At 42.6% G+C, this 23,930-nt stretch overlaps 1 protein-coding gene across 1 annotated transcript; it reads right to left on the reverse strand.

Moving 5' to 3' along the window:
• Positions 1-921: 921 nt before the first annotated feature.
• Positions 922-10,631, reverse strand: LOC121532276 (unconventional prefoldin RPB5 interactor 1). Its single transcript, XM_041838122.2, has 10 exons — positions 10,256-10,631; positions 9,050-9,084; positions 8,687-8,765; positions 5,125-5,260; positions 3,863-3,954; positions 3,450-3,715; positions 3,037-3,292; positions 2,770-2,921; positions 2,250-2,490; positions 922-1,865 (listed from the first exon to the last, which is right to left on the reverse strand). The coding sequence occupies exons 1-10, from the start codon at positions 10,325-10,327 to the stop codon at positions 1,683-1,685; spliced, it is 1,512 nt and encodes a 503-aa protein (XP_041694056.1). The 5' UTR covers positions 10,328-10,631; the 3' UTR covers positions 922-1,682.
• Between the last annotated feature and the right edge of the window lie 13,299 nt (positions 10,632-23,930).

The following is a 23,930-nucleotide window of genomic DNA, read 5'->3' on the forward strand; positions in this document are numbered from 1 at the left end:
CTTAAATGAACTATTTGACCTAAGATTGTATGAATGTTAAATAGATTCAAGAACATGTGAGTGTGTGCATACTTACAGTATAGACAGGTTGATTTAATACTTCAGGGGATGATTCATAGACCAAGATTAAGCACAACAAAATTATATAGCAGCAATTCTCTATAGAACATGGTTTTAAGTACAGGAGTAGGCTTTATCTGGGTCCATGAAACCAGCCTAGGTGTACAGCAAGGAACAGTTTAATGCCCCATGATATTTGTAGCTGGGAGCAAGAGCCTCTTCTCTGAGCATCTGTCTGGTCAACAATACCTGCAAGGAGATTCTAAATGACCGAACGCTTAAATTCCCTTTAAACCCTGCAATGTAGATCTCTCTGTTGTTTTAGATTATTAACGTGTTCCTCTAGATCTCTATGAAATGTTAAGTATATGTTCCAACATATACCTTCAAAGCTTACGTTTTTAAGTCCAATGATCTGTGTCTAGCCAGCGCTTAACCATGTTAAGCATCAACTAATCTGTCTCATGCTACCTGGATAGATTTTTCCTCTTGCAGCCCTAATCCTGACGAGGGGGAATCACCTAAGGACCAGTTTAAAAGCTGCTTATCGAACCCTGCACTCTCGCTACTTAGCGAGCAGCTACTGATAGCCTTTCAAACTCACAAGGTGCAACATTAATTACAGCGAATCCGGAAGTATGGAGTTCACTGATGCAGAATTTCCGGCCGACCCAGCAGCCATCTGAAGAGGGCGTGCAAAAATATAGTTGGCAAGTCATTTTTAATTGTACATGTTGAATAGTTGACACACAGCAGGTTTTCTACTGTGCACTGACAACTTTTCTGTTGGTCTGTCTTGTCCTTTAGTGAGGATTGGAAATAAGGTTTGAGAAAATCTACCCAAAGGGGAGTAACACTTGACTTTGTCCAAAAATCTTTTATTTTCATTCCAGTTTACAACAATATTTATTTTTCACATAAAGCTGGTCACAGAGGTGGACATACATTCAATAGGCAGGTACAAGGGGATTGGGGCAATACAGGGTAGTTAGCATCTGACCCTGTGTAGAATAATTAAGAAAGGAAAAGGCAAAAATAAATTCAATGATGCAGAGTATGTCGTCTTAGCATAGCAGGCAAAATCATGAATCAAACAATTAATAGAGTGGTAAACCACTGGCCTTGTCACAGAGTATAGTCAAGACACTGACAAGACCAACCACCATAAAATGAGCACCTAGGCAGTGTTGACTAGTGTAGTGCCATAATGTTGGAGGACGAGGGTTCTAAATAAACTACCTCTTTACTTAAATACATATTGCAGTGAAGTACTAACTCATAAAGAACGGGGTTCATAGCTAAAAAGCTTAATGTTCCATTATACAAGGCAGGTAAATGGTTAAGCGTGAGGGCGTTGGGTTGCCTTCTCAACTATGTTATGCTACTCTTACAGAGTACTGCCTCTTACAGAATAGCCATATTGCAATAGAAACCATGTGTACTAACAGGAAAAGCGTTATCAAAGAGAAGAAGTGAGGCTTGACGAGTGATGCAAAAAATAAGAGCCATGGCAGATCATAGTGTGTGTTCACGGTCTGTCCGACTCAAAAAAGTGTAGGTGTAGAAAATCAATGTTAAAAAAGGAGCCAGTAGTGTGGATCCTGGAGACTGGCTCTGCTGGGTCACTTCTGCTGCAGCCGGGCAGCTTTGAACTTGGACACCCTCTTGGGGGCCTCCTGGGGGGCTTCGGGGGCCACCTCCTCCAGCTTCCTCTCTGGGATGGTGGGCAGCGCTTGCAGAGCAATGGTGAATTGAGGGATCGACGAGGGAATGGGCTCCTTCTCAACCACTGTGCCTGAAAAGGCCTGGATCAATGACAAAGAATAAGATGGAGGTTAATGTGACACTGTAAACTTGGGAGGACATAGACCACTCCTGCTCTATGCATTTATTTAACATTCAAAGTTCAAAGACATTGCTGTTCAATGTGAACTAATCACCCCTGTCTCTTGTATATGTTTTGTACTGATTATCTTATGTTTTGCACTGTACATTTAAATCATTATCTCTCATGTTTCTTTTCTATTTATTGTATCTGTGCCGGTTTGTTGTATGCGTCTGAAGCGCTGCTGTAGCCGTAATAAGAATTGGCCTAAGGGGACAAATAAAGTTGTTGGAACTGAATTGAAGATCTTTACATTATTAGAATATTGCCAGAGTATTGAAAAGTCAGGACCAGCTGAGTTTACCTGGAAGCGGCTGGTGGGGTGCAGAGGGACCCCGGTGGGGCTGTCCTCCTCCGTGATGCCGTCGCTGGTGTCGCTGTACGTGTTCTCGTCATGGCTCAGAGTGCGTCCGAACGTCCGGCGCTCCTCGAAATCAGCAGCGCTGCTCTCGCTGGTGTCGCTACACACACTGCTCTCTCTGCTCCGGGACTTCAGGATGGACTTCCTGGGGATGGGCTCGCCGTTCTTCACATCCACAAACAACCTGACAAAAGGCCACAAACATACACCCAGTCAGCCATTATACCAAATCAGATCGCAGAACTTGTTAATAGACATGGACCCAGTCAACCATTATACCCAATCGGAGCACAGAACCTGTAAGTAGACAGACACCATACTGAATCAGAACAAAGAAATCTGGAAACATTCAGAGTAAACAACATTTCATATAAGCCAATTGTACATTTGATCCAAAATGTTGCCTAAAGGTTTATGCCAACCAAACATTTTATGACTGATGTGTAGCCTGTAGTGTGTGTACCTGTAGAGGTCTGTGGGCGTGGTGATGTTGTGGAGCCCGTGGTGAGAGTGGCCGTTGCTGGTACCGTTCTTCTTTTTCCTCTTGGCTTGCTGCTTCTGTTCTTTCAGCTCACTGAACTTCAACATGGTGTTCTTCCCTGTGTTTATCCTCACCTGGAGAAACAGAGGGAGACAGACAGAGATGTAGTACATTGATTTACATAGCTCAAATAACATAATGGACTACATGTTGACTGCATTGAGTTTAATACGCTTTATACACACTGACCTTCTTAGGTTCCACCGTATGAGAGAAATAGATGGTAGGCAAACAGTTGCCTTCCTCCTCCTCCCCGTCCCTGGTTGACTGGGCTGTACCGTTGAGTTGGTCACCGTTGTGAGGCACAGACGTCCTGCCTTTGCTCCTCTCATCATGTCCATTGACACGATGATGGCTGCCGCTATCTCCCTCCTTCTCCTCCTCAGAGGAAGAGGATGTTGTGTCGTCGTTGCCGTTGCCATTGGTGTCTGCACTGTCAAACCGTCTGAAAACAATAGAAACAAAGTATCAAGCCGAGATAAATCTAATCTTCGCTATATTTTGCAATGAAACACAGGTGTGAAGGTGGATAGAGTGGCGCTGAATTACTCCTCAATTTGAACATCTATGCATTTTGTGTGTGTGTGTGTATGTAACTCTACCTGTGACGCTCCTCTTCCTGCTCCTCCAGCACTTCCAGCTCGTCCAGTCTGGCCCATAGCTCCTCCTCAGACAGCACTCCTCTCCTGCTCCCTCCATCTCCCTCTCCACCGCCCTCTTCGTCCACCTCCTCTTCTTCCTCTATCTTCACAACAGCCTCCATCTTTGGCTTAGAGTGGGGCTTAAGGGCCACACGCTGCTTTCCTTTGCTGACAATTTCTTCAATACTTCCAACCTCTTCTCTGATTTCCACATAGTCCCCTTTAGCCTGAGGAAAGAGAGAAGGGTATAAGTGTGTGTGTGTGTTTACAATATCTGATCATATAAATTGATTTTCCGCACATGGAGTTTGTCTATCAGATAAGCTGGCTGAAGGATCCTAAAAGCTTTTTGTTATCACAGTAATTACACTTACGCCTGAGAGTTTTTCTAGATCCTCTGTGAACCCAACTCTGGCTTCAAAGTTCTTCCTCGTCTTGTGCAAGTCATCCAGCGCACTATTTACATCTAAAAAACAAAGAGCAAAAATGGTGTGATGGAATCTGAAAAATCAGCCAGCAAGGGGTTAAACTCAGAACGCAGTCAAAAAAAGGGAAAATGATGACACAAACAGTTCATAATATCGCACGCCCTCGGTGCTACTTCGGATCATTAAATCTTCACAACAATTAAACCCCCGTTCGCTAATGGCAGCAGGGGCCCCGTTGCCATGGCGACAGCGAGCCTTCAAGCCGTACTTCTCCGAAACGTTGGGGAAAGGTCAAATGCGGAAGGCCTGACAGCGGGGCTGTTTGAAAGATCTCAGCCATCCATGTTTGCATTATGGCACTTAGTTGTGTAAAAGCAGCCTGGGCAAGGTCAGGGAAGGTTATGGCACATTCACGCTTCAGGTAAACACCAGTCTAATAATGCTCCCATCATCATCACACATTGTTATTTAGGCCCATTTGACACTATATTAAATAGCTTTTTCGGGTGCAGAGTGAATACCAAAGGGGAGCGAAGGGGAAACAACGTTCTCTTACGTGGGTGTTTATGTATGCACTTTTTTTCCATGTATGTTCATGTTTTTCATTAGTAAGAAAGGCCAGCAGTGGAATGGACAGGAGGATTTAAGGCTGGACTTATTGTGACGAAATGATTGCAGAGGATGGCCAAAATCCATTTGAGTAACCAACCAATGGCATTATCGCTGTGAAACATTCTGGACACAATTCCACATTTTCAATAGAAATGAACTTTCAGTATTGCAAATTATGACCAAGATGATTGTGTGTTATTACTTATTTGCTAATGCAGTTGTAATTTTTCATAGACAATTGCCCACCAGCAAGAATAGATCAAACATTCTAACAATCCAAGTATTCACAAAAAAAGTAGCCATTCAACTTTGAGTTTGAGCTGAGGGATCACCTCTTTCTCGGTTTGTCTGACAGCAAATCTATGACAACAGCCCCCCCTGCTGGATGAACCGTGGTAGTGTTGAGAAGACATTCAAAACATGACCTCAATCTTTCTCAATAAGCATTATCACTAGTATACATTGCTAAACAATATATAGGCCTACAATTGAGGAGTTATCTAGTATTTTCATAATATTAGTTATGTGAGTGTCAGAGTTGGGCAAGGTGCCATGGTATCTGAAAAAATTAAAAATGGCTTCCAAAACAAACACACGTTTCTTCCTGTGCTCCACGAGCTTCTGGGCCTGCTTGGCAGAGCACTTTGCAAACCAGTTGTCCCCCAGCAGCACGGTGATCTCATTGGTATGGACCAGCTTCCCAGGCATGAAGGCCAAAGGACCAAACGGCACCTGTTACAGCAGAGAGGAGGGGAAGGAGATCAACATTGGGAAGGGGGGGGGGTTAGGGGGTCATAGGTGTTTTTTTATTACTGCATTATTCAAGTTTCGAGTTCAAGTTTCAACTTGACTTTCAATCGTTTTTATTGTATTTTATACATTAATATATATATCTATATATATATATATATATATTAGGGCAGTTAAACATGGTTCTGCATATTTTTTTACAAACTAAAAGTGAAACTGAATAGCTGAAAGAAAAGGACAATAGAAACTGGTAGTCAAAGATAAGGCCTTCCCTACAACACACCACATGTAAACATCTCAGAAGCACCCATCTCGCTGTATTAACTGCTCTGTGTTTTCACTCTAGATCAAGAGGGGACAATTCATAGTAAGGTTGCATGGCCTGGGAATTAACTCTGTTGACACACCTCATTCAATGAACCGTAAATAAGAACCTGCTATGGAAACTCACTCCCCAGTGCATTTACTGCATTTGACTGGATAAGATGGCGCCAACGGACATGGTCACTCTGTTTTCTAGCGCCTAGCCAACTTTGCAGTATTTCACTTTTTTGTGTTATTTCTTACATTATTTACTCAGAAAGTTTCTAGTATTACCTCCAGGTCCTAATACAGGCACTTGTCCTCTCCCATCTGGATTACTGCAACTCACTGTTGGCTGGGCTCCCTGCCTGTGCCATTAAACCCTTACAACTTATCCAGAACACTGCAGCCCGTCTGGTGTTCAACCTCCCCAAGTTCTCTCATGTCACCCCGCTCCTCCGGACACTCCACTGGCTTCCAGTTGAGGCTCGCATCTACTACAAAACCATGGTGCTTGCCTACGGAGCTGTGAGGGGAACGGCACCTCCTTACCTTCAGGCTCTGATCAGACCCTATACCCAAACGAGGGCACTACGTTCATCCACCTCTGGCCTGCTAGCCCCCCTACCTCTCAGCCCAGTCAAAGCTATTCGCTGCTCTGGCACCCCAATGGTGGAACAAGCACCCCCACGACGCCAGGACAGCGGAGTCACTGACCACCTTCCGGAGACACTTGAAACCCTACCTCTTTAAGGAATACCTGGAATAGTATAAAAGTAATCCTTCTACCCCACCCCCCTCCCCCAGTGGTGGTTGTCCCACTGGCTATCCTAAGTTGAATGCACCAATTTGTAAGTCGCTCTGGATAAGAGCGTCTGCTAAATGACTTAAATGTAAATGTATTATTTCCTACAGCCGAAAAAAAGGTTTGGACTGTTTTACCCACTTTTTATATGGGTACTTACATTTGTCCTATTTCACACATGTACAAGTGTGAATTGGACATTTATTTTTTGCATTTCCCACTCCCCCTGAGAGACCCTCAGCTATTATTGACGGCGACCCTGGAGCAATTAAGGTTAAGTGCCTTGCTCAAGGGCACAGACTTTTCACCTAGTCGGCTCAGGGATTTGAACCAGCGACCTTTCGGTTACTGGCCCAACGCTCCTAAACGCTAGGCTACTGCCGCGGTTAAAATATATATACACTGTATTCTATTCATGGCTCATCCGATATAACTACTACCGTACACACCTTTTCTGATCATATGCTGTCCTTACTGTCTTTGGAAAGTATTCAGACCCCTTCTCTTTATCCACATTTTGTTATGTTACAGCCTTATTCTAAAAATCATTAAATTAATTTTTTACTCATCAATCTACACAATACCTGATAATGACAAAGCGAAAACAGGTTATGAAATTTTTGCTAACTTATTTTTAAACATTTGAAAAAAACCTTATGTAAATAAGTATTCAGACCCTTTGCTATGATACTCGAAATTGAGCTCAGGTGCATCCTGTTTCCATTGATCATCCTTGAGAAGTTTCTACAACTTGATTGGAGTCCACCTGTGGTAAATTCAATTGATTGGACATGATTTGGAAAGGCACACACCTGTCTATATAAGGTCCCACAGTTGACAGTCAAAGGAATTGTCCGTAGAGCTCCAAGACAGGATTGTGTCAAAGCACAGATCTGGGGAAGGGTACCAAAACATTTCTGCAGCATTGAAGGTCCCCAAGAACACAGTGGCCTCCATCATTCTTAAATGGAAGAAGTTTGTAGCATTATTTACATAAGTATTCAGACCCTTTACTCAGTACTTTGTTGAAGCACCTTTGGCAGCGATTACAGCCTCGAGTCTTCTTGGGTATGACACTACAAGCTCGGCACACCTGTATTTGGGGAGTTTCTCCCATTCTTCTCTGCAGATCCTCTCAAGCTCTGTCAGGTTGGATGGGGAGCGTCACTGCACAGCTATTTTCAGGTCTCTCCAGAGATGTTCGATCAGGTCAAGTCTGGGCTCTGGCTAGGCCACTCAAGGACATTCAGAGACTTGTCCCGAAGCCACTCCTGCGTTGTCTTGGCTGTGTGCTTAGGGTCGATGTCCTGTTGGAAGGTGAACCTTCATCCCAATCTGAGGTCCTGAGCACTCTGGAGCAGGTTTTCATCAAGGATCTCTCTGTACTTTGCGCCGTTCATATTTCCCTCGATCCTTACTAGTCTCCCAGTCCCTGCCACTGAAAAACATCCCCACAGCATGATGCTGCCACCACCATTGGCCAGGTGATGAGCGGTGCCTGGTTTCCCCCAGACGTGACGCTTGGCATTCAGGCCAAAGAGTTCAATCTTGGTTTCATCAGACCAGAGAATCTTGTTTCTCATGGTCTGAGAGTCCTTTAGGTGCCTTTTGGGAACTCCAAGCGGGCTGTCATGTGCCTTACTACTGAGGAGCAGCTTCCGTCTGGCCACTCTACCATAAAGGCCTGAATGGTGGAGTGCTGCAGCGATGGTTGTCCTTCAATGCTGCTGACATTTTTTGGTACCCTTCCCCAGATCTGTGCCTCGACACAATCCTGTCTCAGAGCTCTATGGACAATTCCTTCGACCTCTTGGCTTGGTTTTTGCTCTGACATGCACTGTCAACTGTGGGACCTTATATAGACAGGTGTATGCCTTTCCAAATCATGTCCAATCAATTGAATTTACCACAGATGGACTCCAATCAAGTTGTAGAAACATCAAAGATGATCAATGGAAACAGGATGCACCTGAGCTCAATTTTGAGTCTCATCGCAAAGGGTCTGAATACTTATGTAAATAAGGTATCTGTTTTTTATTTTTTAGACATTTGAAAAAAATTCTAAACCTGTTTTTGCTTTGTCATTATGGGGTATTGTGTGTAGATTGATGAAGAAAAAATGTAATTTAACAAAATGCGGAAAAAGTGCAGGGGTCTGAATACTTTCCGAATGCACTATATATATATATATATATATATATATATATATATATATATATATATATTGCTCCTGCAATAACATCTGCAAATCTGTGTACACCACCAATAAACTTTAATTTGATAAGAGAGGTGGAACGTACCATGATGTCATAGGACACCTGATCTGGAAGAGTTTTGAGTCGATCCTCGAGGGCTTCATAGTCGCCTTTTACCATCTCCCTGAAAGTCCAAAGTTGTTTTTATTTCAGTTCAATACTGGCACACACACAAAATGTTACACATGCCCTTCCTGGTATACTGGTTATGCCTGAAAGAACACACAGATCTTATGTTTAGCCTATCTATCTATGTACTATCAAGGAAGTGGTGAGTGACTCGGGGTGTAACTAGTAATGTAATCTAGAAGCACAGCAGCACCATAACTCACGAGATGCTGTGTGTATGAGCGGTAGTGTCTGACTCCTATGCCATAGTCACTACGTGGAATTACTACACAAACTCACCAGTGCTGGATCTGACCTTCGCAGCCTTGCACCACCTGTTGTTGACAGAGTGACAATTATTTAGGTCAAACTTTGCATTTCTATTCTTCCTAAAAAACGGTCAGAAGACCCCCTCCATTTTCCAGTTGTTTACACTTACTCACTGGGGGAAAACAACACGGAAGCAAATTATCGGGAAGTTTAGTGTTTTGGTTAAACAGCTGTCAAAGATGAACTGTATCAAAACGTAAAAAGGATCAAACGTTTTTCTGAACCTCACAGTCTATACTTACATAAACAGGAGCACCAGCCTGGGGGCAGGAAGGGGCATCTGCATACTTTGCTATGGATGTCATACTAGGAAGTAGCCTACTACAGTACTACACTTTGGGTAGAGTTATGAAACATGCTGTGGGCTATGGAACGTGCCATAGCACAATTCTTTATTTAACATGACAGAGATTGAACCAAGCATGTCTCCTCAACACATTAGGCCTATGTTTCTATTTGAAAGAAAGCGTAAAGTTCCACGCTCCTTCATTGCATACTGTATGACTCCAATTCTAATGTAACACAACAAGACTTTCCCAACTGACTAGCTAGCTGTCTATTTACTGTTGTCCTGTAATGCATTTGCATTGCCAGCTAATGCCTTTTATTAAACATCCCATCAGTCATCAATGCCCTACACTTTGGATTGATATTCTCTTTACATTTAGATAAAATGAAACTAGTTAGTTATGTATGTTGAATCTAGGTCCATTTTTATTCGGCAGTAGGCCGGCCGCACAAGGAAATGCGTGTGTGTATAGTTACGTGCATGGTTCATTTGTTTATTTTTCATGAATTGTACTTGCTGAAAAATATAATTAAACATGGGTCAACATCAGAGCAATTGAAAAACTGGATGCATACTCGACGGTTCCACAACATGGCTTGGCCAGGATCCACGCTGAAATAAACAAGAACAAGCAACATGTGACCGCTGGCTCAAGGAAGCTTCTAGAAAAAAGGTTTAGAAAGTTTCCACGATAAATGATCTGTCGAAGAGGCCACACGCGCATAAATGAATATGCAACCTGCTGAAAGAGAATGCATTTATGTCTCATCTCATGAAAGTGCAAAAAGATTAGCAAAATTCTACAGTCGACCGCGTGCATTGTCAACACACACAGCTCACGCTAGCCAGGTTGCTACAGTAGCAAGCTAATTCGTTATTTGTTTTACCTTTTTATGCTCCACTCGAAGTCTATCAACTCCTTGTGGGACCTCTATATTCCTTTTATTTCTCTCAGCCATTTTCCAATGTAATAATCAGATGAAAATGTGACGTTTGTGAATCAAAAACAATGCTCAGGGGTTGTAAGTCCTAAAGAAATGTTTATGAATGCAATTGCAGGTATTCCTGAGAGGCGTTTTCCTATTATTCATCAAAGGGGCAGTGGTAGATATCCAAGACTTCGGAAGTGAGACCATTTCACACTCTCATTTTAGGATTTCAGCATGATCTCAGAAATATCGACGGAATATAACCCTCAATTGCTCAGCGTCCTCCTCACCGACCCTGCGCCATGTTCCTCTGTCCGTTTCCCGGTGTACTCTGGGTAAAATGCTCACAATCACAACAATGTTGCAAATGCATGAAAAATGATCACATAATGTAAATAATATCGAGTAGGCTAAAGACAGGCAGCATTTCCCTCTCTCGCAATGTTGTTAAATGAAACATATTACAAACTTGCTCTTTCCACATCCCGTGAGCCAAGTTGACTGTATATTTTGTGTGATAGGTTATAATCCCCTCGCACCCATCAAATGCCATAATAATATTTACATTTGACAGACGCTCTTATACATTTACATTACATTTTAGTCATTTAGCAGACGCTCTTATCCAGAGCGACTTACAGTTTAGTGAGTGCATACATTTGTTATATCATACTGGCCCCCCGTGGGAAACGAACCCACAACCCTGGCGTTGCAAACGCCATGCTCTACAAACTGAGCTACACGGGGCCTGTACAGAGCGACCTACAGTAGTGAGTGCATACATTTACATACTTTGCAAATGATACAAAATAGTTACAGTTGTAAATTCACTAAAGTTACAGAGCACTGGTTAAAAGTGTTCATCATCAGCTTTATTCCATCAATCCAATTGGTATGATAGATTGAGGTTGTAAAATGACTGTAAGGATGGTCTTTTACATTATTGTGCATAATGCAAGATCGAATCTTCTACTTATAATGTTGCACCAAGATGTACATGGTATAATTAATTGGTCAGATGCTCTCATGATAGAGGATAGAGGTATAGTCGGGAAGATCCGTTATCTGTTTACTTTGCTAAATATACTTTAAATTCAAATGGTAAAATATCAGGAAAGGTCACACAAGCTCAGGGCTGCGTACGAAAACAAGTAATACAACGTTCAATTAAATGGAGAAGGTTCTAAACGACCACTTAAAAAACGGGGAGGTGTAAGGTTGTGGGATCAGGTTCAAAACGTACCACTGCCCTTTAAACAACGCCACTTCCGCTTCAAGCCACACCCCACCCCACCCACTAAACGGAATACACCAGAGAGGAAGAGGCGAAGAGAGAGGTTTCACATTCACCAAAATCTTTCTAAAATAAGCCTAATGCGTTTCCATGGCCTTATTTTGGACCTAAGCTTTGGGACAACGACTCCCATTGTTAGGGCGGAGACATGAGCATCTCGTCATTATATATGAATCTCTGAATAAACATACCTCAAGGTGCTGGTGGGGCGTTTAAACCAGTGTTGTAGTACTCGAGACCACATTTTGAGTGACTCGTAATTTCTTCCCGAGACCAGCGGAGTAGAAAATCAGCTTCCATTCAATAAGCGCATAAAACCGCTTCTCCAGGCCAAATATATACACTCCTGTATATATACACCTATTGGACCTAGGCCTTCAGTGTGTGACAGGTTCGTGATGCTGAAAGTACAGCAACGGTAATAATACCAGCGCACTCATGTAGATGAGCGCACTTTTTGTAAAACACAAAGGGCCAGTGGTGTGATGGAGGCTATATGCAGGTATGCCGTACACCCACTTTTTTTCAATAGGCATTGCGTATATTCACTTATTACTCCCCACTGATGCGTATCAAAGTAGTGTAGTGGATGTATACGATTTATCAATGATGTAGTACAATAGTGAAATCGTGCACAAAGTAGCCTACACAATCGCACAGCACGTAAAATATATTCACATGCGTGCCACACACATAGCCTAGCCTAGTTTCAACGGAATATCATCTGCAGGTAGCAAGAGCATGCAGCACTCAACTGGTTTTTGCATGGAGCAGCTCACAGATGAATGTCATCGGTAACCGGTAGGTAGGAAAGACGTTTTAACTTATGATATCTACCAATAAATGCTAATTAAGGCAACAATAGGTGTGCAAACCAGGTATTGAAAAAGTTGGTTAGTAGGCTATTTGTGATGTACAATTCCGTCATCATGCGCTGTTTGCATCAGGGGCATAGGCAATCAGATTGAGCTAAAACAAAACATGTAAACATTATTATTACAAAAAACATAGTTCCACTCACCAGGTGATGACCATTTGAAACAACCCTTTCCTGCAGTCAATGACCAAAAGCACCCACTTTGGCCTCATGGGTGGAATGTTATTAATATTTGTCAACATTTCATAATTATAAAATATTATTATATTTTTAACCTGACAAATCCGGTGTTTCTACACTGAACAAAAATATAAATGCAACATGCAACAATTTCAAAGATGTTACTGAGTTACAGTTCATTTATGGAAATCAGTCAATTGAAATAAATTCATTAGGCCCTAATCTATGCATTTCACATTACAAGGAATACAGACACAGTACCAGTCAAAAGTTTGGACACACCTACTAATTCAAGGGTTTTTCTTTATTTTTACTATTTTCTACATTGTAGAATAATAGTGAAGACACCAAAACTATGAAATAACACATATGGAATCATGTAGTAACCAAAAAAGTGTTAAACAAATAAAAATATTGTATATTCAAATAGCCACACTTTGCCTTGATGACAGCTTTGCACACTCTTGGCATTCTCTCAACCAGCTTCACCTGGAATGCTTTTCCAACAGTCTTGAAGGAGTTCCCACATATGCTGAGCACTTGTTGGCTGCTTTTCCTTCACTCTGCCGTCCGACTCATCACAAACCATCTTAATTGGGTTGAGGTCGGGGGATTATGGAGGCCAGGTCATCTGATGCAGCACTCCATCACTCTCCTTCTTGGTAAAATAGCCCTTACACAGCCTGGAGGTGTGTTGGATCATTGTCCTGTTGAAAAACAAATGATAGTCCCACTAAGCCCAAACCAGATGGGATGGCGTATCGCTGCAGAATGCTGTGGTAGCCATGCTGGTTAAGTGTGCCTTGAATAAATCACAGATCGTGTCACCAGCAAAGCACCCCCACACCATAACACCTCCTCCTCCATGCTTTACGGTGGGAAATACACATGCAGAGATCATCCGTTCACCCACACCGCGTCTCACAAAGACACAGCAGTTGGAACCAAAAATCTCAAATTTGGACTCCAAACCAAAGGACACATTTCCACCGGTCTAATGTCCATTGCTTGTGTTTCTTGGCCCAAGCAGGTCTCTTCTTCTTATTGGTGTCCTTTATTATTATTATTAGTAGTAGTGGTTTCTTTGCAGCAATTCGACCATGAAGGCCTGATTCACACAGTCCCCTAAGAATAGTTGATGTTGAGATGTGTCTGTCACTTGAACTCTGTGAAGCATTTATTTGGGCTGCAATTTCTGAGGCTGGTAACTCTAATGAATTTATCCTATACAGCAGAGGTAACTCTGGACCATACCTGTGGCGGTCCTCATGAGAGCCAGTTTCATCATAGCGCTTGATGGTTTTTGCGACTGCACTTGAAGAAACTGTTGAAATGTTCCATATTGACTGACCTTCATGTCTTAAAGTAATGATGGACTGTCGTTTCTCTTTGCTTATTTGAGCTGTTCTTGCCATAATATGGACTTGGTCTTTTACCAAATAGGGCTATCTTCTGTATACCCCCCCACAACACAACTGATTGGCTCAAACGCATTAAGAAGGAAAGAAATTCCACAAATTAACTTTTAAAAAGACACACCTGTTAATTGAGACGCATTCCAGGTGACTACCTCATGAAGCTGGTTGAGAGATTGCCAAGAGTGTGCAAAGCTGTCATCAAGGCAAAGGGTGGCTATTTGAAGAATCTCAAATATAAAATATATTTTGATTTGTTTAACACTTTTTTGATTAATACATGATTCCATATGTGTTATTTCATAGTTTTGATGTCTTCACTTTTATTATACAATGTAAAAAATAGTAAAAATAAAGAAAAACCCTTGAATGAGTAGGTGTGTCCAAACTTTTGACTGGTAGTGTATGTATCTGTTGGTCACAGATACTTAAAAAAAATAAAGGTAGGGGCTTGGATCAGAAAACCATTCAGTATCTGGTGTGACCACCATTTGCTTCACGCAGCGCGACATCTCCTTCGCATAGAGTTGATCAGGCTAGGCCTCTCGAGTGGCGCAGCGATCTAAGGCACTGCATCGCGGTGTCTACAATTATTTTTCTGAGGTCTTGGCTGATTTATTTTGATTTTCCCATGATGTCAAGCAAAGATGCACTGAGTTTGAAGGTAGGCCTTGAAATACATCCACAGGTACACCTCCAATTGACTCAAATGATGTCAATTAGCCTATCAGAAGCTTCTAAAGCCATGACATCATTTTCTGGAATTTAAGCTGTTTAAAGGCACAGTCAACTTAGTGTATGTAAACTTCTGACCCACTGGAATTGTGATACAGTGAATTATAAGGGAAATAATCTGTCTGTAAACAATTGTTGGAAAAATTGTGTCATGCACAAAGTAGATGTCCTAACCGACTTGTCAAAACTATAGTTTGTTAACAAGACATTTGTGGAGTGGTTGAAAAACGAGTTTTAATGACTCCAACCTCAGTGTATGTAAACTGTATATACTGTATTCTATACTATCTTTTGAATCTTAGCCTATGCCGCTCTGACAATGACATTGCTCATCCATATATTTATATATTCTTATTCCATTCCTTTACTTAGATTTGTGTGAATTAGGTATATGTTGTGGAACTGTTAGATATTACTTGTTAGATATTGCTGCACTGTCGGAACTAGAAGCACAAGCATTTCGCTACACTCGCAATAACATCTGCTAACCATGTGTATGTGACCAATACATTTTATTTTATTTGAGTTTGATAACAGCTGCTGCAGCCACTGCAAACTAGCCTACAACAAAATATAACTAGCTAGACCGTGGGAAAACTATACTGCTCGCTATTGTGCAGTGACCTGTTAGCCTTTGAGAAGGCAGACGTTTCCATACGTTTTTTGTGACAACGGTCCCACCCATTACAAGTCAAAATGTGATTGGTTGATTCCACTGTCATCCCCAAAATGTCCCCTAATACAGTTGAATGGCAGATGCCTTCTATCTGGCTTCTGATGGCCTAGCCAATGGCTGACTTAGCTAGCTAGGTTTATGTCCAAAGACGAAAGAAAGAAAAATCTTGATTGGATCTTTTTTTCTCTTCAATGATGTTCTGAGAATAAATCAGAACATCATTGAAAAGAATAATAAGTATAATTATTATTGTTATTATATATATATATTTTTTATCGTCAGCCCTTCTCTGAAGGCGTAGCAGGCTCTCATTGTTCCCCACTGTGTTTGGGTTAGTAATAATGTGTAGATTGTCTCTATTTGCCCCCAGCATGCATGTTTTCACCATTCTGTTCTTTAGAAATATGAACTCAGAAATACTGGACATTTTGAACTGTTATTATGGTGGAGAATTGACAAAATTACAATCATGGTCTTGAATTGGACTCACATTTTTCTGGTCTTGACACTGTCTCGTACCCCTTGTCCCCCTCCCGGTCTCGGTCTTGACTCGGTCTTGCCTAGGGCTGTTATGGTGACTGTATTACCGCCACACCGGGGGTCACGAGTCATGACGGCAGTCAAATTTCACGTGACCGTTTAGTCACGGTAATTAGGCTTCTCGAAGCTCTAATGATGCTGATGGTCATTAGTAGCTACCAAACTTGCTAACTGCCTGGTACTCAGCACTCTATTGTCCCTCTAATCACTCTGACATCAATGCAAATGTAATTAAACATCTAATTAAACACTTAATGAGAGCCCATGAGCTCATATTGCGCAACATTTCTATGGGCTATGCAATTGAGCGAGAAAACAGAGTGATGGCCTCTATTAAAAAGAGGAGGGGCGCCGTAGAGAGAACACCATGTTTCAGCGAGCTCCCGTGGTATTCGTTAATTTCTCTCTTTATATTCATTTTCTAGTTTGAAAAAGTGATAGAATTGGCTAAATAAGTTACCCTACAATGAGTCTTGATGGCTATTTCTAATAATATAATAATATGCCATTTAGCAGACGCTTTTATCCAAAGCGACTTACAGTCATGTGTGCATACATTTTTACGTATGGGTGGTCCCGGGGATCGAACCCACTACCCTGGCGTTACAAGCGCCATGCTCTACCAATTGAGCTACAGAGGACCTACTTAGAACTCGACCAAAACCACCACCCCTGTAGATGTGCAGGAGGAGCTAACTAATGTTAGCAAAGCTAACGCCGCCATTGCGGATCCAGGCACAATGGGCCTGGTGATTCAAGATGGCGTAGCAGTGCGGTCGTGTTTTTTTCTGTCCTTGTGTAAATAGCCAGTTTGTTTTGTTTTTTGTCTATTTTGTATATATTTCTCAATTTTACTTTTCATTCTTTAACTAAATATACTTTCCTGCAACCCGCCTCACCCAACGTGGAAAGGATTTCTTTGTAACTTTTATCAAGAACCTTAAGCTGAAACGAGTCTAGCTGCAACCGAATGGCTACTTGCTATTAGCCACCGTTAGCGTCTTCACCATTGTCCGTGGCCTGCACTACCCACCAGGCAGCTCTAGCTCTAGCCTGGACAATTTGTCGGCCAGTCTCCACAGCGTGCTATCGACCCAGAGCATATCGGATTTTCTGCCGGAATCACTGGACCCTAGCGCCGGATCATCGCAACCAGCTAGCTGCAACCAAATGGCTGTTGTCGTTGGCTAATTACCATTGCCCCTTAGCAAGCACCAGTTAGCCTTGAGCTAGCCTCGAGCCAGGCCCATCTCCCGGCTATCTACCTCTCTGTCAACCGGACGGGACCTCCTAGTGTTGACATGGAGCCCCGCCAATCCAACATGACTGGTTTGCCGACGAAATCGTCTGATGTGGTTTCAACAGGCTTCCCGTTACGACGTCGACCACGAAGATCCATCTGCTAGCCCCGGCCCGCTAGCACACGCAGGCCGGGCCTCTTGCTCGCCAGTGCTGTAGCAGCCCCCGAACTACCTCCGAACTCTCCTATTGCTGTTCACCGGACCTTATGATAACTCAGCTATACAGCTGATGCCTGCTGGACTGTTCCTTTATACGGTACCGCATCCTGTTTATGTTTAGCCTCAGCCCAAACTTTGTCGCCATTACCAGCTGTTGTCTTAGCTCTCTCGAATAACACCTGTGATTGCTTTACGCCTCTCTCTCATGTAAATATGCCTTGCTTATTGCTGTTTCGGTTATTTCTTATTGTACTATTTCACTGTAGAGCCCCCAGCCCAGCTCAACCTGCCTTAGATTGGGGTTGCAATCTACTGTAGAGATAGCCTGCAGAGCTCTATCATACTATCCAGGTCTGTGCCCAAACAGTTACAACTTCTACTTCTAAAAATTCACCTTTCAAGAAATAAGTCTCTCACTGTTGCCGCTTGCTACAGACCCCCCTCAGCCCGAGCTGTGCCCTGGACACCATATGTGAACTGATTGCCCCCCATCTATCCTCAGAGTTCGTACTGCTTGGTGACCTAAACTGGGATATGCTTAACACCAAGGCCAACCTTCAAAAAATTCAGAACTAAGAACAGATATAGCCCCTGGTTCTCCTCAGACTTGACTGCCCTTGACCAGCACAAAAACATCCTGTGGTGTACTGCATTAGCATCGAACAGCCCCCGCGATATGCAACTTTTCAGGGAAGTCAGGAACCAATATACACAATCAGTTAGGAAAGCAAAGGCTAGCTTTTTCAAACAGAAATGTGCATCCTGTAGCACTAACTCCAACAAGTTTTGGGACACTGTAAAGTCCATGGAGAATAAGAGCACCTCCTCCCAACTGCCCACTGCACTGAGGCTAGGAAACACTGTCACCACCGATAAATCTACAATAATCGAGAATTTCAACAAGCCATGCTTTCCACCTGGCTACCACTACCCCGGCCACCAGCTCTGCACCCTCCGCTGCAATTTGCCCATGCCCCCCCCCCCTGATGTTCTGAAAGAGCAGAAAAATCTGGACCCCTAAAAATCAGCTGGGCTAGACAATCTGGACCCTTTCTTTCTAAAATTAGCCGCCGAAATTGTCGCAACCCCTGTTACTAGCCTCTCTTTCGTAACGTCTGAGTTCCCCAGAGATTGGAAAGCTGCCGCGGTCATCCCCCTCTTCAAAGGGGGTGACACTCCAAACTGTTACAGACCTATATCCATCCTGCCCTGCCCTGCCCTTCAAAAGTTTTTGAAAGCCAAGTTAACAAACAGATCACCGACCATTTCAAATCCCACTGTACCTTCTCCGCTATGCAATCCGGTGTCCGAGCTGGTCATGGGTGCACCTCAGCCACGCTCAAGGTCCTAAACAATATTATAACCGCGATCGATAAAAGACAGTACTGCGCAGCCGTCTTCATCGACCTGGCCAAGGCTTTCGACTCTGTCAACCACCGCATTCTTATTGGCAGACTAAATAGCCTTGGTTTCTCAAAATGACTGCCTCGCCTGGTTCACCAACTACTTCTCAGATAGAGTTCACTGTGTCAAATCGGAGGGCCTGTTGTCTGGACCTCTGGCAGTCTCTATGGGGGTGCCACAGGGTTCCATTCTCTGGCCGACTCTATTCTCTGTGTATATCAATGATGTTGCTCTTGCTGCTGGTGACGCTCGGATCCACCTCTATGCGGACGACACCATTTTGGATACATCTGGCCCTTCATTGGACTGTGTTAACAAACCTCCAATCGAGCTTCAACGCCATACAACACTCCTTCCATAGCCTCCAACTGCTCTTAAACACTAGTAAAACTAAATGCATGCTCTTCAACCGAACGCTGCTTTCACCCGCCCACCCGACTAGAATCACTACTCTCGGCGGGTCTGACCTAGAGTATGTGGACAACTACAAATACCTAGGTGTCTGGTTAGACTGTAAACTCTCCTTCCAGACTCACATTAAGCATCTCCAATCAAAAGTTAGATCTAGAATCGGCTTCCTATTTCGCAACAAAGCCTCCTTCACTCATGCTGCCAAACATGCCCTCGTAAAACTGACTATCCTACCGATCCTTGACTTCGGCGATGTCATTTACAAAATAGCCTCCAACACTCTACTCAGCAAATTGGATGTAGTCTATCACAGTGCCATCCGTTTTGTCACCAAAGCCCCATAGACTACCCACCATTGTGACCTGTACGCTCTTGTTGGCTGGCCCTCACTACATATTCGTCGCCAAACCCACTGGCTCCAGGTCATCTATAAATCACTGCTAGGCAAATCCCCATCTCATCTTAGCTCACTGGTCATCTTCTGCTAAATGACGAAAATGTAAATGTAAATGTAATAGCAACACCCACCCGTAGTCTGCGCTCCAGCAGGTATATCTCACTGGTCATCCCCAAAGTCAACACATCCTTTGGCCGCCATTCCTTCCAGTTCTCTGCTGCCAATGACTGGAACAAACTGCAAAGATCTCTGAAGCTGGAGACTCTTATCTCCCTCACTAACTTTAGGCGTCAGTTGTCAGAGCAGCTTACCGATCACTGCACCTGTACACAGCCCATCTGTAATTAGCCCATCCAACTACCTCATCTCCATATTGTTATTTATTTTGCTAATTTGCACCCCAGTATCTCTATTTGCACATCATCTTTTGCACATCTATCATTCCAGTGTTAATACGAAATTGTAACTATTTTGCACTATGGCCTATTTATTGCCATACCTCCATAATTTACTACATTCACACACACTGTATATATATTTTCTGTTGTATTTTTGACTTTATGTTTTGTTTACCCCATATGTAACTCTGTGTTGTTGTTTTTATCGCACTGCTTTGCTTTATCTTGGCCAGGTCGCAGTTGTAAATGAGAACTTGTTCTCAACTGGCTTACCTGGTTAAATAAAGGTGAAAAAATTTTTAAAAAATAAAACACCTTCAAATGGATACTAAGGCTGGACGTGTGAAGCTGGATAGAGCCCATCGCTCTCAGGCACCGATACCCGGTCCCAACCAGCGCCCGCGGCCAGTGGTTATAAAGTTCCACAACTTCACCGACAAGCAGCGCGTCATGGATGCGGCCAGACGCATCGGATCTGATGGTATTCAACGTCAAGGTCCAAGGGTCTCATTCTTCAATGATTACTCCATGACGGTGGTACAAAGACGCAAGGCGTTTGATGAGGTGAAGGTTCGACTCAAGAGAATGAAGATGGATTACGCACTGCTATACCCGGCCACATTGAAGATCATGGTCAACGGTTCACCTAAGAAGCTCTACACACCTGAAGAGGCTGCTGCGTTTATTGACTCTCTCAGGTAAATAACTTTACGCTGCGCTTTTGCAGCATTGGATAACTTTTTTTATTCAAATCTGATCATGAAGCAGTGATGTGAGTTCTCAAGTGCTCTTGTTCAGTAATATTTTTATTTTGTATACTTTTTCTTGCTAAAGTAACTGCCACCATAGCTCAGACTGAGATCTGTGTGAATCTATATTGGTGCCCAGGCTTGGTTTTAGGTGGAAGAGCCTCAATCTTCTTTTATTGATTTTCATTTTCAAATATATATAGGATGAGGCTATAGAGTGGTTATGCAGACTTAAGAGTCTACATTGGAGAGTTGGAATCCCCTGCATGTTAGCTAGCGGGAAAACCCCCTTTTGGATCTTTACATGTTTATTTTTCAGATGTAGTATAGTTCGGGTTCAGGGTTCATATAGTTTGTTTACGCTCGGTGAGAATGGGGAGAGTTCAACACATGGGGAAAGGTACCACCCTATCTTTACAGTAGGATTCAGTCTGCATATTGGTTGGTCAAAGTGTAATGGCAGGTTACAGACTGAGTTTATGTACATGGAACATTAGAGGGAGCCATAACCCCATTAAAAGGAAAAAGGTACTATCTTTTCTTAGAAAATAAAATATTGATATTGCTCTGTTGCAAGAAACTCATTCGGATGATAAGGAGCATCTGAAATTGCAACAAGGAGGGTTTGGTCAAGTGTTTTTCTCATCATTTACATCCAGAAGTAGAAGTGTGGCAATTCTTGTGAAAAAGAACCTAACACTTAAGGTGTTGAATTGTGTGAAAGATACATTTGGTCGTTTTGTTATAATTAAAAGGTACTGCCCACCCCCCTGATTTCCTCACTAACGTATTTCTAGACTTCTCAGAATGAAACTCAGACACTGCAGTGGTTGGAGGAGATTTTAATTATTTGTTGAACCCCCTTATTGACAAGTTTCCCAGCGGCATAGCTTCACCCTCTCCTCAAGCTAGGTCACTTAAAGCTATTTGTGATGATTTGGTGTATGCTGATGTTTGGAGAACCTTTAATCCCTCCAACAGAGAGTTCACCTTTTTCTCTGCACCTCATGGATGTCAGACTAGAATAGATTACTTTTTTATGCCCAGGACGTCTTTGCAGTCTGTCGTATCTGCTAATATAGGAAGCATAGTCATATCTGATCATGCTGAGGTGATCCTGGACATAAAACTCAAAGGGGCACCCAATCCATCAAGACATTGGAGAATGAATACAACCATTCTTAAAGACCATACATTTACGTCATATTTTATTACAGAGTTTAAAGCATTTTTCTCTATTAACTCTCAATCAACAGATAATCCCTCACTCCTTTGGGAAACCTGTAAAGCGTATGCCAGGGGTCTGATTATGTCATACTCAGCCACTAAGAGGCGGAAAAAACGTGAAAAGCAAAAAACGTTAGAGGGTGAATTAGGAACTAAAGAGAAGGACTACATTAAAATTCCCACTCCTGCCCTATTAAAGGAAATATCAGTCCTTAGATCGTTGGACTCTCTAACATAGGATGCTGAAAAGAAAATGAGATTTGTCAGGCAAAAGCTTTATGAACATGGCAATAAACCAGGAAAATATTTGGCGTACCTAGCTAAAAAGAGAGCTGACTCCCAGTCAATTGCTACTATTACTGATTCTGATGGCAACCATTTATATGAAAATCAATTGATAAATGAGTCATTTAAGACATTTTATGCAAATCTTTATGCCTCAGAACTGACAAATGATGCACCCAAACTAATGGAGGACTTATTTTCTAAGATTGAGCTCCCTACTATTTCTGAAGAACAGAGGTCTCTCCTTAATGCCCCTATCACCAAGGAAAGATAATGTTTGCAATGAAGTATCTGCAAAATAGTAGGGCCCCAGGACCAGACGGGTTTTGTAGTGAGTTCTATAAGGAGTTCCATGGCCTGATCCTTGAGCCATTGCTTTGATATGTTTAACCACTCACTTTCAAATGACCACCCCCTCTAACGCTGAGGGAAGCCAACATATCACTTATTCTCAAAAATGGAAAATGGCCAGAGTCTTGTTCCTCGTACAGACCCATTGCCCTTCTGAGGGCAGCAGGTAGCTTAGTGGGTAAGAGCGTTGTGCCAGTAACCGAAAGGTCGCTGGTTCTAATCCCAGAGCCGACTAGGTGAAAAATCTGTCGATGTGCCCTTGAGCAAGGCACTTAACCCTAATTGCTCCTGTAAGTCGCTCTGGATAAGAGTGTCTGCTAAATGACCAAAAAAAATAATAATAAAAAAAATAAAAATAATAATGTGGATAGAAAATTGCTTTCTAAAATCCTAGCCACACAACTAGAGGACTTGTTGCCACTAATTGTGAAAGGGGACCAAAGTGGCTTCATTAAGGGCCGTAAGTCATGTAACAATGTCAGGCAGCTTCTTAATGTTATTAAAGCCTATCAACAAAGTGCTATGGATGGTATTGTGCTCTCCCTAGATGCTGAGAAAGCATTTGACCGTGTGGAGAGGTCCTACCTATTCTTTGCTCTGACTAAATTTGGTCTAGGGGACAACTTTGTAAAATGGGTTAAGGTTTTATATGATGACCCTCAGGCTGCTGTCCTTACTAATGGGCTAAGGTCAAACAGCTTCTCCACACACAGAGGTACCAGGCAGGGCCGTCCTTTGTCCCCTCTCCTATTTGCACTCGCTATGGAACCACGTAACGCCTGCTATACAGGGTCCGCTCATTGGTGACATTCATCATAAAATAAGCTTGTATGCTGATGATGTTCTGATATTCATCTCTAGCCCCGAGACTTCAATTACATCTCTTGTTAATATTATTGAATTATTCAGTGAATTCTCAGGCTACAAGATTAATTTAACTAAATCAGAGGCTATGCCATTTGGTAGTCTTAGCTCTGTACCTACTACCTCTCCCCCCTTTCCTTTTAAATAGTCTCCCTCAGGTTTTACGTATCTGGGTATATTCATAACTCCTAAATTCCAGCAAATATACAAAGCCAATTTTGTTCCCTTGTTTGATACAATAAGACAGGATCTGGAGCGCTGGAACTCTCTTCCGATATCATGGTTGGGTAGAATATCCTTCTTGAAAATGAACATTTTACCTAGACTACTTTACCCAATCCAAATGATCCCAGTCTTACTTTCCAATAAG

This window comes from Coregonus clupeaformis, chromosome 19 (assembly GCF_020615455.1).
Source record: "Coregonus clupeaformis isolate EN_2021a chromosome 19, ASM2061545v1, whole genome shotgun sequence".
Taxonomy (NCBI): domain Eukaryota; kingdom Metazoa; phylum Chordata; class Actinopteri; order Salmoniformes; family Salmonidae; genus Coregonus; species Coregonus clupeaformis.

Excerpts from the sequence above, each read along its gene's own strand:
- LOC121532276 (XM_041838122.2), bottom strand. The coding sequence starts at position 10,327 with ATGGCTGAGAGAAATAAAAGGAATATAGAGGTCCCACAAGGAGTTGAT. Across the intron at positions 8,766-9,049 it reads GAAGGTCAGATCCAGCACTG|GGAGATGGTAAAAGGCGACT; the intron begins GTGAGTTTGTGT and ends TTGGACTTTCAG. Across the intron at positions 3,293-3,449 it reads CAGGAAGAGGAGCGTCACAG|ACGGTTTGACAGTGCAGACA; the intron begins GTAGAGTTACAT and ends TATTGTTTTCAG.